The sequence below is a fragment of the Ictalurus furcatus genome, chromosome 13, assembly GCF_023375685.1.
Source record: "Ictalurus furcatus strain D&B chromosome 13, Billie_1.0, whole genome shotgun sequence".
NCBI lineage: Eukaryota > Metazoa > Chordata > Actinopteri > Siluriformes > Ictaluridae > Ictalurus > Ictalurus furcatus.
The window spans coordinates 16,916,253-16,931,975 of record NC_071267.1 but is presented as its reverse complement, the minus strand read 5'-3'; the positions used below and the strand labels follow the sequence as shown (position 1 = coordinate 16,931,975).

Genomic DNA, 15,723 nt, shown 5'->3' with positions numbered 1-15,723 from the left:
CCCGGAGAAAATGTGAATGCATTTGCATATTGCAGGCCTCCCTAATTATCCGTTCATGATTAAAGGAGGAAGTTAAGCAGAAGTGAAAAGCCAGAGCATGCTAAACAAAAGTCAGTACCCTCCCTCCTGAGTCGCAGTTCTCCCCAGATAAAACTTTCCAATTCAGCGTTTAACAATATGGCTCCACTTTACACATCACCTTTGTTGTTCCTGACAGTCAGAACATCTTGACAGAACAAGAGATGTTGATTGTATTTAAGCTCAGACACCACTTTATATGTTGCATAACATTATATGAAAGAATGTGACTAATCTAGGGAAGGAGTTCAGGCAGGTGTTCACTACATTGCTTCCAAACATTATCAAAATATACACAAAACCTGTTTTTTGAGTATACTGTATATTGCCATACCCATGCTCTCATAGATAACCTTTTGAGACCATGCATTATAATTGATGAATAAAGAATACTTACTATTTATATAGTAATAAATAAAACATTGTTCATGTTATAAATCTATGCTACATCTCTCTTTTTCCTTTCTCAACCTGTAAATACACACATCCTAAATAATTAAGCGCACAATCGGAAGCATTTTACTTTAGCTGCTATATCCTTATGATGACAGTTTGGATGGGCCATAACGAGGTGCTGCCAGAGCCCCAGTTGCGCTTGTCATGGACGGCCATTAAAAATGCATGCGTTCCTGTTTTCATCTCTCTACAGCTAGGCTGCTAACCAAACCTCACCATGTGCCAATCACTCCTTCACTCCCCTTTTCATCCATCTAGGGGTCATCACTGCTGGCTGACTCCCCCCTAGCTCAGAGATGCTCACCTCAGCAGGGTAAGCTGAGGCATGACTACTCTTAGCTTGGTTGCAGTCTTTCTTAGCTCGATGTTGTTTTACAGTATGGCTCTGTTGATTGAGGACCAGTCGCATTGCCATAGCCTGAAGCAAGGAAGCAAGAGTGCAACACTGGCAAAGAACAGAAAAAAAAAATTGGAATACAATATAAAAATTGTATTCCATACCCTACCAGGAAATAACCAGCAATGACTTAATATAACTTTTGTTTTTGAATAAGAATTCATACTTACTGCACCCTATATTTGTTTTTACACTCTGATTCAATAAAATTAAAAGAATAAGAAGAAGGAAAAAAAAGAAGAAGAATTACACACATTTTTCACTGAAATCTACATAGAATAAAACAGTCATGTTAAGGCAGTAATGTATGAAACTGCATACAATATTGATTTTATAATTATGCATCTTTCCACAACATTTTAGCCATATATCAAATAAAGTGCAAGGCCAAGCAGAGCTATTTTAGTTTTACCAAAGCCCAAGACAATTTAAATCTGGCCAGGTAATTTAGCAACCAGTCTGCTGTATATGCAACCTTGGCCTTCAGATCTGCAATAGTTGGTGCAATCTCAGGGCAAGGTTTGACCAACACTCTCCTCTGAGGGTTTACTCAGTGACAGAAGCAGTTTGGAAATGGACTACTTGTAAAAGCATATACCACATAACAACATATAAACAGTTATAAGACCAACAACTCTCCATTCCTATACATGCTGTATTCCCTCTTCTCCTCTTCCCGCTAATACCCTCAGTTTAGACGGCATGAGTGAAAAAGCCAAAGCAATTAGAGCCACTGCTCTTGGGTGCCCGATAACTCATTAGGAGTGTAAATGGCCAGGGGCCTTGTGGACTCCCTGCTGAGTGCAATTTACAACTAAAACAAGCATCGTGCCTTGCATCCATACCATTAGGACAGGCTGTATTAATGAAATTTGTTTTGTTAAACTTAAAGATTATGATACCACCATTTCAGTGTCATTCCTGTTGCATCTTCTGCATTGACCAACTGTGGCAATTACAGCTCCTGAGATAGAACTTCCAGTGGGCTTTGTTAATTTTACAACAGCTATCCAGATTCAGATAATACCCAAGTGACAATATGACATGAGTATGGTATGAGAGAGAGAATGGCTGTGCAAAATGTCAGCACTTTGTCTGAGCATATTACAGCTTCACAAAGAACAGCAGGATGCTACTGAGGATCAGAGCAATAGAGAGTACATGAATGAATGGATTTGATAGAGAGAGATAAAGCTAGGGAGAAAAATACACTGCAAAAAATGACAGCAAGTGAATATCTTGAATATAGTCAGATTTATCTAGTATTTCCTATTATAAGATTATAGTTAACCAATAAAAGATTCTCAAACCTGTTTCTAGACATTTATACTCATTTCAAACTTAAAATTTTCTTGTTCTGTTGGCAGATTATTTAGCTTCTTTCTAGAAATAAATGCATACAATTAGCAAAATGATCTACCAAGACTATTTCAAGCTTAGAATTAGTACAAATGTCTAGAAATATGTTTTAGTAATGTTTTAGTAAATGTTGTAATTTTGCAATAGGGAAATACTAGATACATTTGATAATATTCAAGATATTTTTTACTTGCTAAGATGTTTTTTTTTTTTTTTTGCAGTGATACAGAGAGAAGTGTGGCTGGAAAGTAGATGAGAAGGAGATAATAAAAGAGAACAGGAGAGAATAAGTATAATGAGGGAGGGAGCGATAGCAAGAGAAAAAACAGTTCACCATTATCTCTACATTGCCATTCTGGCTCTGTAACCTCAGTGGGCAAGTAATCAATGCATCAACAACTCACCCTCTGCTCATTTGAAGACACCAATCTTGCCCAATCTCCATCTCCTTGTCCACTCCAGGGAACTCTGCTCCTCCCAAAGGAGTCCCCCTAGCTGCTTGCAGCTTACTCCTGCATGATTTCATACTTACACTCCTTGGATGCATGTTTCCTCATGTAGTTCTTCCACCTCCAACAACCACAAGACATCCTTTTCTGCTCACATAACTAAGCAAGCAATAACTTTTCATATATTTTGGCCTAGCTATCTATTTTATCAAACATAAGAGAACCGTATGAATTGGAGAGTCACATGTGTAGCAATCCAAGAAAAAGTTTGTGTGGATTATCAGAAAGCTGATGAATAATAGAAACATATTTGTTTTTTTTTTGTTTGTTTCTCTGTTTCGTCCTCTGCATTGGCCTCCATAATATCTTCAGCTTTGGAATGTATAAAGCCCCATGGAAATGGAGGGCAAGGAAATTTGGAAACATTGGTCTATGAACCATAAATAAGAATGTGTTGCCCTACTCATATTAATGGGTGAAAGGGGTTGGGAATTGACTGGCGGGAGTGTTGACTCTGCTGTTGTGATAATTATATAAACATTTAGGAGGCTGCCCAAAAGGCAATGCTGGTAAATAGAAAAGTTATTTGATAATTTCCCTGTAGTGAGGTGGTCATGTTGTTACTTTTTAAATTAACTAGCTTCTAAAGAGCTAAGCTATTTCGTTGGCCAAGTAGTGGGGTAGTGTTGAAAAACACCTGCAACTATAATGAAAATTAATATTTCAATCCATGAAGTTCTGTATTTTTGACAGTTGGTTGGGTAGGACTTTTCTCATTTCAGCTTAATAGACTGGTTTCTTTTAATCTCAGTGTTTAGGGACTGCTTTTGTAGAGTAACTTGTAACATATGTAAGTACATTTGTAAGTACCTTGCCTAACACTGCCAAGGCCTTACAATTCTATGTCATCCTCCTCTGATGAAGTAACACCTAAAATTCTTGTCCCTGTGGCACCATTTTCTGTTGTATAGAAAGAAGCATAATATTTGCTTTTACTGGGTATTTCCTTTTAAGTACCTGCCACGTTGTTTAATAGCGAGAAAGCAAATAAGTACATTAAATAGCTAAACTATCAACATTTCTGGCTTTGGGCAAGTCTCAGAAATCAGACTTCAGCCTTGATTTTAAGTATTGCCAGTAAACACAAAGCAATGGAATGAGCTTTTAGGTTTTTAACCCTTTAAGGTTAATGAGTATATTTAAAATAAACCAGTTATTTAAGTCAGATCAATGAGATGGGACTTAATGCTATCTTTTACACATTATTGTTCTCATAGAATGTGGTCATCACTGCAGAACTCCAGTGGCTTGGAAGTATCAAAGAGCACTTACTCACACCCGTTTGTCTCTTGTGTATCCCCTCCCTATTCTCTTTCATAAGGGCCTATATCACTTTCGTTTTCTCTTCTGAAAAATGGCCCTGCAAATTTCATGGTTCACTTCACTGAAATGTGACGAATACTGTATGACAGAAAAAGAGAGAGTAAGCCGTCGGTCTACAGCCTGGCCTCCATCTTACAGAGGCAAAGAGCAGCTACCCTGCCACTCACAGACAACCCTTAATATCTGTTTGGTTGTGTGGTCCTGTTACAGTGTGTAGTGTCAGTAAATAGCCAAGCAACTAAGCAGAACATCTCATCCATGAAAAAGTACCAAAGCTCAATGCACTGTGAATGAAAGTATCCATCCATTATTCATCCTTGAAATAGCACTGACACACAAATATATACACACATAGCCAGGGTAACAAGATAACACAAAAATTGCATCACATAAAAAGTGCAGCAATTCTAACAAGCCAGGGTTTTGTGAATATTGAACGAATAGGTATAAATATTAAGCTTGTACCTTTCCTGAACCTTCCCGAATCAATTTTTAAGTTTGACACGTTGCTTATGTTTTTTACAATGTTGAAATGTAGCTAAATGTAATGCATCAGTTGCCTAAAAGTCAGCGATTAACAACACATCACTATATCTGAACTGGTAATTGGTTGTTCTAAAGAAACAGGATTCCAAAGTACTGACTCAGAGGTCCATAGAGCTTTCAACAGGAAGAAAAATGAGTTGAGATCTTTTTTAGTGTGCTGTTCCATTTTAAAACGACCTCTGCCCACTAATGACAGGGCAAATCACTAAGCTAGCTGTACAGGTGCAAGACACAGATAGGAATTACCTTGTTAAATATTTAATATACAAATTTTCAAGTGACTTTTCTCTCCCTAAATCTTTAATGAAGATTTCAAACAAAGACTAATCAACAGTGCTAAAGATAACAATTGTCTTGCAAAGAATGTGTAATTGGGTCCACGGCCTTATCGCCCTCTCTTTAATGCACATGTACAGTACAGTTCTGTTCTTTCTCTCTCTCTCTCTCTCTCTCTCTCTCTCTCTCTCTCTCTCTCTCTCTCTCTCACACACACACACACACACACACAGCCAGTAGAATGTCAGTAAGTGAATTCAAATAAATGCAAATTTAATGCAAATACCAGAAACAGTTATAATTGGAGTTAATATACACTCACTATCCACTTTAATATAAACACCTTTACACCTGCTCATTTATGCATTTTTTCCAATCAGCCAATCATGTGGCAGCAGCACAATGCATAAAATCATGCAGATACAGGTCAAGCGCTTTAGTTATGTTCACATCAGTCAACAGAATGGGGAAAAATGTGATCTCTGTGACTTAACCGTGGCATAGTTGTTGGTGCCAGATGGACTGGTTTGAGTATTTCAGAAACTGCTGATCTCCTGAATGAAGAAAAATAGATCACACTTTTTCTTCATTCTGATGTTTGATGTGAACATTAACTGAAGCTCTTGACTTGACTGAAATGTTTCTCATGATCTTAAAAACCTTTTGATCTGAAGATGTATGATTAAATGATTGAAATCTGTGTTGTAGACAAAAATATAATTGTGTCACATATTCATTTCTTTCATTAGAAAACTATCATTTTATTTACAAAAAAATATTTTTTTAAATGGATGACTTGGAGTGAAATATTCCAAAAAGCAGCCAATAAGTGTCGAGCATAGGTGGGAACTCCTTTAATACTGTTTAAAAAGCATCTCAAGGAGATTCCTCAAGAAATCAGTTGAAGAAATGCCAAGAATACATTTCTGGAAATTCTAGGCAAAAAGAGGGTCTACTTTGAAGATGCTAATATACTAAATTATTTAGATTTAATTTGGATTTTTTTATTACAACATAATTCCCATAGTTCACTTTGTGTTATTCCAGAGTTTTGATGACTTTATTATTATAATAAAATGTGGGGGGAAAAAAAATAAATTAAATAAAGAATGCGTGTCTAAACTTTTGACAGATAGTGTATGTAGATAAGGGTGCTGATAGTCCTGCTGTATTCCCTCCTGGTTCAGATCCACATGACTGCTTAGGGTAGATAAGACACTACAAACTGAAATAAAGGACTATTTTATTTGAATCAATAGCCATAAAAAGACTAAAGTCTACATTTGTTGATTTTTTAACTATAAAAATAGCTACATCTTTATCAAAGCCCACGATATTAAAGAAAATCAGAGATATTCTTTATAGAGCTATGTGAAAATAAATGTGACCAGCAGTCATTTCTGATTTTTATTTATTTATTTATTTTTTAAAATTTGATTTGGTCAATGCTATATAAGCGCAATTTCAGCACAAAATTATACCGCTGCTTTGTCTTACAAACAATTATTGAACTGCTTTGAATAACATTTTGAAACTCAACAAAAAAAAGACAAAGAAAAAATATATATATATTTTTGCAAATGAGAAAGAGATACAAAGGGAACACATACAAGGTAAAAGCCGAACTGTGCATGTCATGCACATATCATACTAGTCTTACATGGGGATATCAGTGTGGACACACATGCACCTGCACATACACATGTGCTCACACACACACACACACACACACACACACACACACACACACACACACACTCAGGAAAAGAGCTGACTTAACCATTTTTCTCCATTTCACAAAAGTAGCTGCACCGGTGTCAACATGATGAATGAGGGCGAGTGGAGAGAGAGTGCACACTTACTGTAGGCTAGATGACTCCTCCTGAATGCCCATGCCCAACACAATATATAAATGAAGGAGTGAGAAATAGTGCTATAATGAGCACTAATGTGTGTTTTGACAACACCACAGCAAGACCTTTCACACATCCAAATGTTGTGCTAACGCTTTCTGCTCTGAAACAGTTTACACTCTGTGTGGAGTTTGTGCTTTCCATAAATCACTCAGTATGCATATGCTGAACACATAAATATGTTCAGTCACTACTACTCTCACGCTTATATGAAACAGGGACAGTAATCATTTACTGATGGAGCTATCAAAGGCATCGTTTTGTTCAAAGTTACTCAAGAACCAAAAAGCATCTGAATAACACTATATGCATTACTGCAGTATATGATCACCGTAATCCCCACCCCCATGACACTCATATACATACGCACTCTTCTAGCATCTACCCCCAACTCCAACTCTTCCACACTCAGGGGAAGAAGCAGGGGGGTTTATGGCTTCGTTTTTGCAGCAGCCATTAAACGTGAGAGGAGGATTAACGACTAGCCCCAACATTTTACAATGTTTGACTGAAAAGATGCATGGTTGCCACACTCATCTAAAGGCGTGCCAAGCGCTCCACAAGAGTAGAGTCGAAAGCATTTCAAAATGTCATGAGGAAAGAAAAAAACTGTGTGGGAACTAACAAGGGTAAAACATATCTTTTTGCTTTTTCCTCTACTGTTTATGAGTGTGCCGTGGGCTGAAAGCGACACCAGCACGCACTTGGCTGGGGGGGTGGGGGGGGGGTGTATTTGGTCTGCATTTAATAGCAGGCCTGAAGGTGGAGAAGAGCAAAGATAAATGTTTGGTACCACCTGCTGGACAGCAGATGTCACTTTGGAGAAAAATGAAGAGTGTTTATACTGAGGGTTCAACACTACCACTCACACTCCAACACTCAGCAGGCGTGAAGGAAGCGTCAAAACATATAATCATGTACAGCTCAGGGTTATGTCGGTTAAAAAAAGTGCTTGCTGTTAGTTAAAATCCATTTAGGTTGCTTAAAAAATTATAGATGATTTTAAGTACTTAGTCTAAACGTTACAAAAGTCACGTTTGACATAATCATGTTAAAGTCAGGAATATGGGTTTGTTGAGAAGTTACTCACCCCATTGAAGGGAAGGGATTTGTGAACACAAGTTAAGATTGACTAGAACACATACACCGTATTTGTGATAAAATAGACTGGCAGAGGATAATCTAGTGAGAAAGCCTTCTGTGAATCCCAACATGATCAATACATATTTCTGTTTCATATTATGGTGGATGCACTTTACTGCATCAGTCTGATGGGAACCATATCAATTTAAGCATTTAAAACAAGCAAGGACATGAATCACCACTATTCATTATTTGGTGCGTCCATGAATCGAATCCTCAAAAACTAATCTTGGCAGCGGTGCTCGGCTAGGTGAAAACATATGAATTGAAGTGTTCAAATCAATAAACGCATCATACTTTTATAGCCTGATGAGAGTTTCGCATACAAAGGCAGCAATGAGTCTTCTCAGTACACTCCATGCTATGTATTATAGTGATACATCCTGGCAGCGCATCAAAAGTGCAGTGTCTCCTTTTTAAAGGTACTCTTACCATTTTAAATGACTGTATACTATTAAGTATTAATATTACTGAGATGTGAATTCAGTACTATATATATACAAACATGCTCACAATACATAATATTAGCAATGTAAAAATAAATAAATAAATAAAATAATAATAGAAATAAATACATAATAATGTTATGGTAATAAAAGAAACTTTACTTTATGTTGTATAAGCATTTACTTTGTAATCAAATATATTTCTGAATTTCTAGAGAAAACTGTTGTGTGAATGAATCAGTGTGGGGTTGATATGTAAAAGCCTACTAGTTACTGTAATTATAGTTGTACAACTACATTTATTAGGAAACCTTTAAAATGTCCATGTGGATCAATGGGAATCCTTGATATAGAGAAACTCTAGGGAAATCCACACTTTTTATGCAAAAACAACACCTGAAATGACTGTAGAATGAGGTTTCCAATACCGCTATTAGGTCAGGCCATAATATGAATCACAATGAGATAATCACAAGAGACCAGCCCTACATTATCAACCTAATAAATGAAAACAGTCATTGATAGTATATATGTACAGTTTGAGTGAAAGGGGTTAGCAAATGCACACCTTCATAAAAGCTGCAGTTTACTCAGCTACAGTATGGGCAAAAAAATCATGGATATTGCCAGCCCCTTGTCAAAGTAAAGTGTAAGAGCAATGTACATGGTTGGGAAAGCATTATGTCCAAACCAGCACTAGAAGATAATTCAACTTCCCTTAGGGCTAAAAATTACCTCCAAACTGATTAATGCAACCCTCCTGCAAATGGTCCTACAGTTTCCTCATCATCCTACTCACTTTAATTGTAATGTCCCCATTGTAAGCTATACTGGGTGAGATAGAGGTCTTCTCATTCCTATAAACAACAGGGGAAAAAACCACGTCTCATCTCATTCGAGAAGCCTGAGATGAGGAAGATGAGTGGATTCTCATCACCTTCTTCACCTTCTAATTTCTAAGACATTGCTGGCTTAATAATGCAAAACTTCCACTTAAGTTCCACTGCAATTATCATTAAGGGTTTTCCCTGTTAATTTTTGATGAGCGACTAGCAAGGAAACAAATCTAGAAGCCTGCAAGGACAAAGGCAATGATGCAGGATTATTATTTCTCTGTCAGTTTTTATTGGTGTAAAGCCCTATACACCTCTCTGCATCCACTGTACAAGTGCAATTTGGTCAAAATGGTCCATTTATACATTATAGACTAATGATTAAAGTTAAGATGAATGTAATATGACTGTATTGCACATCTTACCTTCTCAGAACACATTTCCCACAATGATATTGCAATACAGGGTCATGCAAATGAGATCATTGTAGTGATAAGATAACGCGGGGACACATGAACACACACACACATACACACACACATACACACATGCACGCACACACACACACAAATACACACATAGGCTTAGAGGTTAGCACATTTGCTTAGAAGTTCGATTCCCGGCTCTGCCCTGTGTGCGACATGTTCTCCCTGTGCTTCGAGGGAATCTTCTGGATACTCTGGTTTCCTTCCCCAGTCCAAAGACATGTGTTGTAGGCTGATTGGCATCTCTAAATTGTCAGTAGTGTGTGAGTGTGTGTGATTGTGCCCTGCAATGGGTTGGCATCCTGTCCAGGGTGTCCCCCGCTTCCTGTTCTGGATGGCAGCATATGTTGCTCCAAAATGTGTACACATCATTCTGCATTAATGATGCCCTCACAGATGTGCAAGTTACCCATGCCATGGGCACTGACACCCCCACATACCATGACAGACGCTGGCTTTTGGACTTGATGCTGATAACAGCTTGGATGGTCCTTTTCCTCTTTGGCCCAGAGAACATGATGGATGTTTTGCCCAAAAACTATCTGAAATTCGTTGAATCAAAAAACACGATTTCACTGTGCTACTGTCCATCTCAGATAAGACCGAGCCCAGAGACGTCGGCGGCTCTTCTGGACAGTGTTGATGATTGCATAGTAAAGCCTTAACTTGCATCTGTGGATGCAGCGGCGAATGGTGTTGACTGACAAAGGTTTACCAAAGTATTCCCGAGCCCATATCAGGATATCCATTACAGAATCATGATGGCTTTTAAGACAGTGACGTCTGAGGGATCTGAGATCATGCGCATTAAGTAGTGGTTTTTGGCCTTGCCCTTTACGTACAGAGATTTGACCGGATTCCTTGAATCTTTTAATTATACTGTGCACTGTAGAAGGTGACATGTCCAGAATCCTACTGATTTGTCTTTGGGGAATGTTGTTCTCAAAGTGTTGGATTATTCACTGACACATCTGACAGATTGGTGAGCCTCGACCCATCCTTGCGCTTGAAGAGCTAGGCCTTTTTTGGAGGCTCCTTATATACTATGATTAAACGATTGCCTCACCTGTTTCACATCACCTTCTTATTTTAACTTGTCACATCATTATTAATCCTGAATTGCCCATGTCCCAAATTTTTTGGAATGGTTGCATGCATCAATTTCAAAATAAACGTTTATCTTCAAAAAACTATGCAGTTGATTAGGTAAAACATCAAATACCTTGTCTTTATACGTTTTTTTTGTTTGTTTGTTTGTTTCAATACAAGTCAAAGTACATTTACAAATCACTCCTCTTTGTTTTTATTAGCATTTTCCATACTGTGCCAACTTTTTCGGAATCGGGGTTGTATATATGCATGTTCTGCAGTGTTACAGCATGAAACCTTCAGCAAACCAAGCCAGAATCTCATACTGTACATCAGGCTTGGCACTGCATGTCATTCACATTCCTGTCACATTTCCAGCTGATTTGCTAGGGAGGAAAGAATATGATGAGAGATTAACTCATCACTTCTGATGTCAACTGATGAAGGAAGGACAGCTTTCTATAATCAGTGTCATGTCTCCATGCATCAAAGGACTCCCAACTCTTTCCAACAAGTACTGTAATCCATCAAAACTTTCTAATTAAAGCGGTGTCACTACAATTCTGATGTGAATCCGGTGATTTGGCCACAGGGGCTTGTGACAAGTGTTGATACAGGCCAAACAGTTCTTGTGTAATTGCAATTAGAGATCGCTCATTTGAGGGGATCGGAGGCGTGAGAAGAGGAGATATAAGATGCCTTTGTAGGAAAAATGTAACGGAGATCCTTAATAGCCACACCAAATACTAAACACTTCGCCAGCATATGGCATGAGGAGAATGGTTATCATGTGTAAAAGCATTCAATATTTAACTTGCTTATATTTATTGCTAATATGTTTCCCACTATACCTCATGGATAATTACTGAACCAGCATGCTTAATTCCATGACATGCTTTCAGTTGGTTCATCTGCTGTCATAAACAGGTACATTTTTACAGCTTTCATGTCATGGAGCTTTTGCTAACGGTGTGGTATAAATCCCATCTCTTGCATGTTTTCCTTATGGCAGAGTTGTGCACTCCATAAGCACTGTGATTTATACCTTAAGCAAACAGAGCACCCAAACAGCCAAGAGGGGATATTGTCTGTGCCACATTCCACAACAGTAATTGAGTTAGGATTGATCGCTTTCCTAGCAATTAGATTTCCATTGACAAATCTGTAAAAGCTGCACACATAAAGAAGCACAGGAGCAGTGGTCAGGTGCTATCCTTGCTCCCTCACCATTCACTTCCAACCTCACACTCGTCTATCATCTGCACAGGAATAACATACAGCCACCTATCTGCCAGAGCTAGTCCTGATGTCTCGGAGAAGAGGGACGCTATTTTTCAGGGAGAAGTGATTTATTTTTTTTCAAAAGTTGGAATTAATTATGACAGAGATTCTGTTTGGGCTCGAAACAATTCTTGTTAGTAAGAGGATCATTTCTGCAACAACATAGGCTTCCGAAATTATAAGACAAGGAATATTGCTACTGAGTCACGAAGCTGACTTCAGTACAGCTTAGAGGACAGGTCTTGGATCAGCAAAATGCTGAGTTCATTAGGTTTAAAGCTTTTTCTTGCTCAGTTGTCAAGGCGTATCATTTTTCTTTTCCATGCTGACAACTGCACCGTGCTGCATGTGCACAATGTGCATGCTCTCACAGAAACAACATTTCTAGTTGGTCTTCCATCCATCCTTCTATTTTCTATACCGCTTATTCTACTGGATCACGGGGAACCTGAAGCCTATCCCAGGGAGCATCGGGTGCCAATCCATCGCAGGGCACAATCACATTCACACACTAAGGACACTTTGGACCTGCCAATCAGCCTAGCATGCATGTCTTTGGACTGGGGAGGAAACCGGAGTGCCTGGAGGAAACCCCTGCAGCACATTGTCATTGTTGTTGTTGTTGTTGTTGTTATTATTATTATTATTATTAATAATAATACTACTCAGTGTCATTGTCGGTAATAATAATAATAATAATAATAATAATAATAATATAATGTAAATTATTATCTATACATACTTAGTATAACAATAAGAAACCAAGCAGAGGAAAAAATATCCAGTGCCATCTATCAACCTGGAAATATCCCTAAAAGCAAAATGAATAAGTCAGAATTGATATATTTAATCTTGAAAGAGATTAGGTAATCAGAAAAACAATGGGTAAAAAATTACATGGATAATTTGTGAAACACCAAATCTGACAATCACACAGTTCCACAGCATGCTCTCGGGGGTGGAAACATTGTTTGGGGGGAGACGTAAGTGAATTTGACTAACGACGTTCTCAGTGTGAACAATAGAGACAAATGTTACTTTAAATCTAAAATACTTAAATCCGACTTTTGATGACTCCAGGCAAATATCATTACTCACGTGGGGCCCACCTCGCTCAGCAAGTGCATGCACAACCAGATGATGACTTTCTCTAACTCAATCCATCATGCAGGCCCTTGTATGGGCTGAGGGCCTCTATGTAGGGTCCCTGCTAAGTGGAAGAGCTGTAACAGCTGTAGCTGATACTGAGAGGAGTGCTCAGAGCTGCTCAACTCCCCATTTAAAACAGCATCTAGTGCATGTTAAAGTGCAGTGCACAACATTTCTCATTTGATAGATTGGTCTTCATTTCATCAATTTTTTTCTTTTTGCAAATAGCAGACCTGACTTCTATAATTGTCATATTGAACATAATGCTTCACTGCCCCATAGCACATGCATCACCTGGGCTGTGTCACCTACTGATGGGTCATCCTTGTCTCCTTATAGTCAGCACCTTTAAATAAGACAGAGCAATAAAAATGAGCAAAAGGCGCATTTTAGAATTTCCCATTTTCCTTAGGGGAAATCAAATAATCTCCATTATTTTATTCATGACACCACATATGCAATAGAGAGGACTGACTGCTTTGTTGGTGATGTGTTAGAGTTGGTGAGACTGTGGCAGCACCTTCCACAAGTCTTATAGTCCTCATCAGCCTAAACACATCCGCCATCTACTCTCACACCTAAATCAGTGTATAATCTAAAAAAAATAAAATAAATAAAAAATTGTGCACAACAATGACGTAGGGGTCAGAAAAGAAACAGTCAACAGTTAAAAAAAAAAAACCAAAACAATAAAAACCAACCAAACAAACAAAAAACAGCCAGATATTCATAAGTAATATTTAATTAATGTGCTTTTTAAATAATGGATGGACTGGATGCAATCGCAGACGTTTTTATGATGACAGCCCTGGCTTCACTTGGCTCTTTCTCCTCTTTTCAATTACAGTCCAAAACAGGGGGAGACAAAGAGAGAGAAGAGGGAGCGAGAGAGAAAGAGAGATTGAGAGAAAGAGAGAAGGAGAGAGAGGGAAAAAAGGAGAAAGGGGAGGCTGGCGGAGGCTGAATTAAAGAGGCTTTTTGTCGCGTTTAATATCAATTCATTCCATGGACTGCTGACACAGGCAGTCCGGAGAGCCCAGGATTTATGGCTCCCTCTAATGGGCATGCTCCGAATCAAAGGCCTGTCATCAGCACAACCCACCCTGCATAGTGCTCACTCACTCCCTCACTCCCTCACTCCCTCACGCCAAGCTGCTCCTCATTCCTCTCCCATCTGAAGTGTACACACTTTTACAACTCCAATACTCTGATACACAGGATACCAGGACCTCTAGAGCTCTGATAGTGTACAACCAAACGCTTTACTCTTATCAGGCTGCTCACACTGGCAAGAGCAACATGAAGAATGGCTGCTTGGGATCTAAGCTTCGATAAGACTGGCTCTCGGAATAGAAGAAGAAAAGAAGAAATCTGGAGAAGAGGTATTTAGGTACAAGACTGCTGTTAGGAATACAGAGCAATGTGACTGAGGGACAGACAGAGTGTAAAAGAACATCCCTCAACTCAAATAAACTGCACCATACACACACTCACAACCCAATCGCACACACACACACACACACACACACACACAAGATCACCCCCAACACTGACCTGCCCAGCTCGGGGTCTCCATGTACAGCAGGCTATGGCTGAACGGTGGTGAATACTCACTGCCGCCACACAGATCTATGAGTCCTGTAAACCAAATACGTGTGTTAATGAACAAGTTAACACACACAAACACACACACACACACACACAAAAAGAGAGACTCAACAATCAATAGATATATAGCTAGAGATATAGATAGCTAGAGATACATACATACATACATACATAAATACATACATAGAGGTTAAAGACAAAAGGCAAGACAGCTAAAGAAATAAAAGTGCAATGACTGATATATGCCACAGAGATTAACTTTTATTGTAATGTTTTATGTCTCTTGAAACATTTGACTTTAAAACCATAATGTGGCCTGTTATTTAATTAATGTTATAAAACATTATTTGTCCCCTAAGAGACAGTAGAAAAGAAAGAGTAAAATGATACCATGTCATATGTATGCATATCAATAACTTTCTGTGAAACAGCCTTCAAGTTAAGAAGGAGCAATGTAACCTGACTCAAACTGTAACTACAAAAAGTCTGCAAAACTCTCCAAACTGAACACATTTTCAAATGCTGTGTCATTAACCAGATCCAAAAAAAATTGTTATATGTTTGCTAAATTCATGTCAGTTTTCTCTTTGATTCGGTAATGCCTTTGTGAGGGTACAGTGTTTCTGCATTATGGATGAACACTATTTTATGGCAATGTGTTTGTTTAATGTATTAATTCAGCTTCGGGGTACTAGCATTATAGCATGATAATGCAAATTCCGAGGAATTATTCAGAACAAAACCAAGGACTTCTACTATAAGGGTGCAATTGAGCCCTTGTAAATCTTAAAAAATTCTTTATTATTTTATCATATCTCAAAGTCTGAACCTA

The 15,723-nt window shown here is 38.3% G+C and overlaps 1 protein-coding gene across 2 annotated transcripts in view; it reads right to left on the bottom strand.

Moving 5' to 3' along the window:
- Nucleotides 1-15,723, bottom strand: part of rbfox3a (RNA binding fox-1 homolog 3a) — a 272,370-nt gene that overhangs the window by 185,368 nt on the left and 71,279 nt on the right. Inside the window, exon 2 of one of the 2 annotated variants that reach the window (XM_053639962.1) lies at nt 14,838-14,921. In XM_053639962.1, the coding sequence (XP_053495937.1) occupies nt 14,838-14,859 (22 nt within the window). In that variant the 5' untranslated portion in view covers nt 14,860-14,921. Of the gene's footprint in view, nt 1-14,837; nt 15,381-15,723 lie in introns of those variants that run through there. The other variant, XM_053639964.1, reaches the window with a different exon arrangement.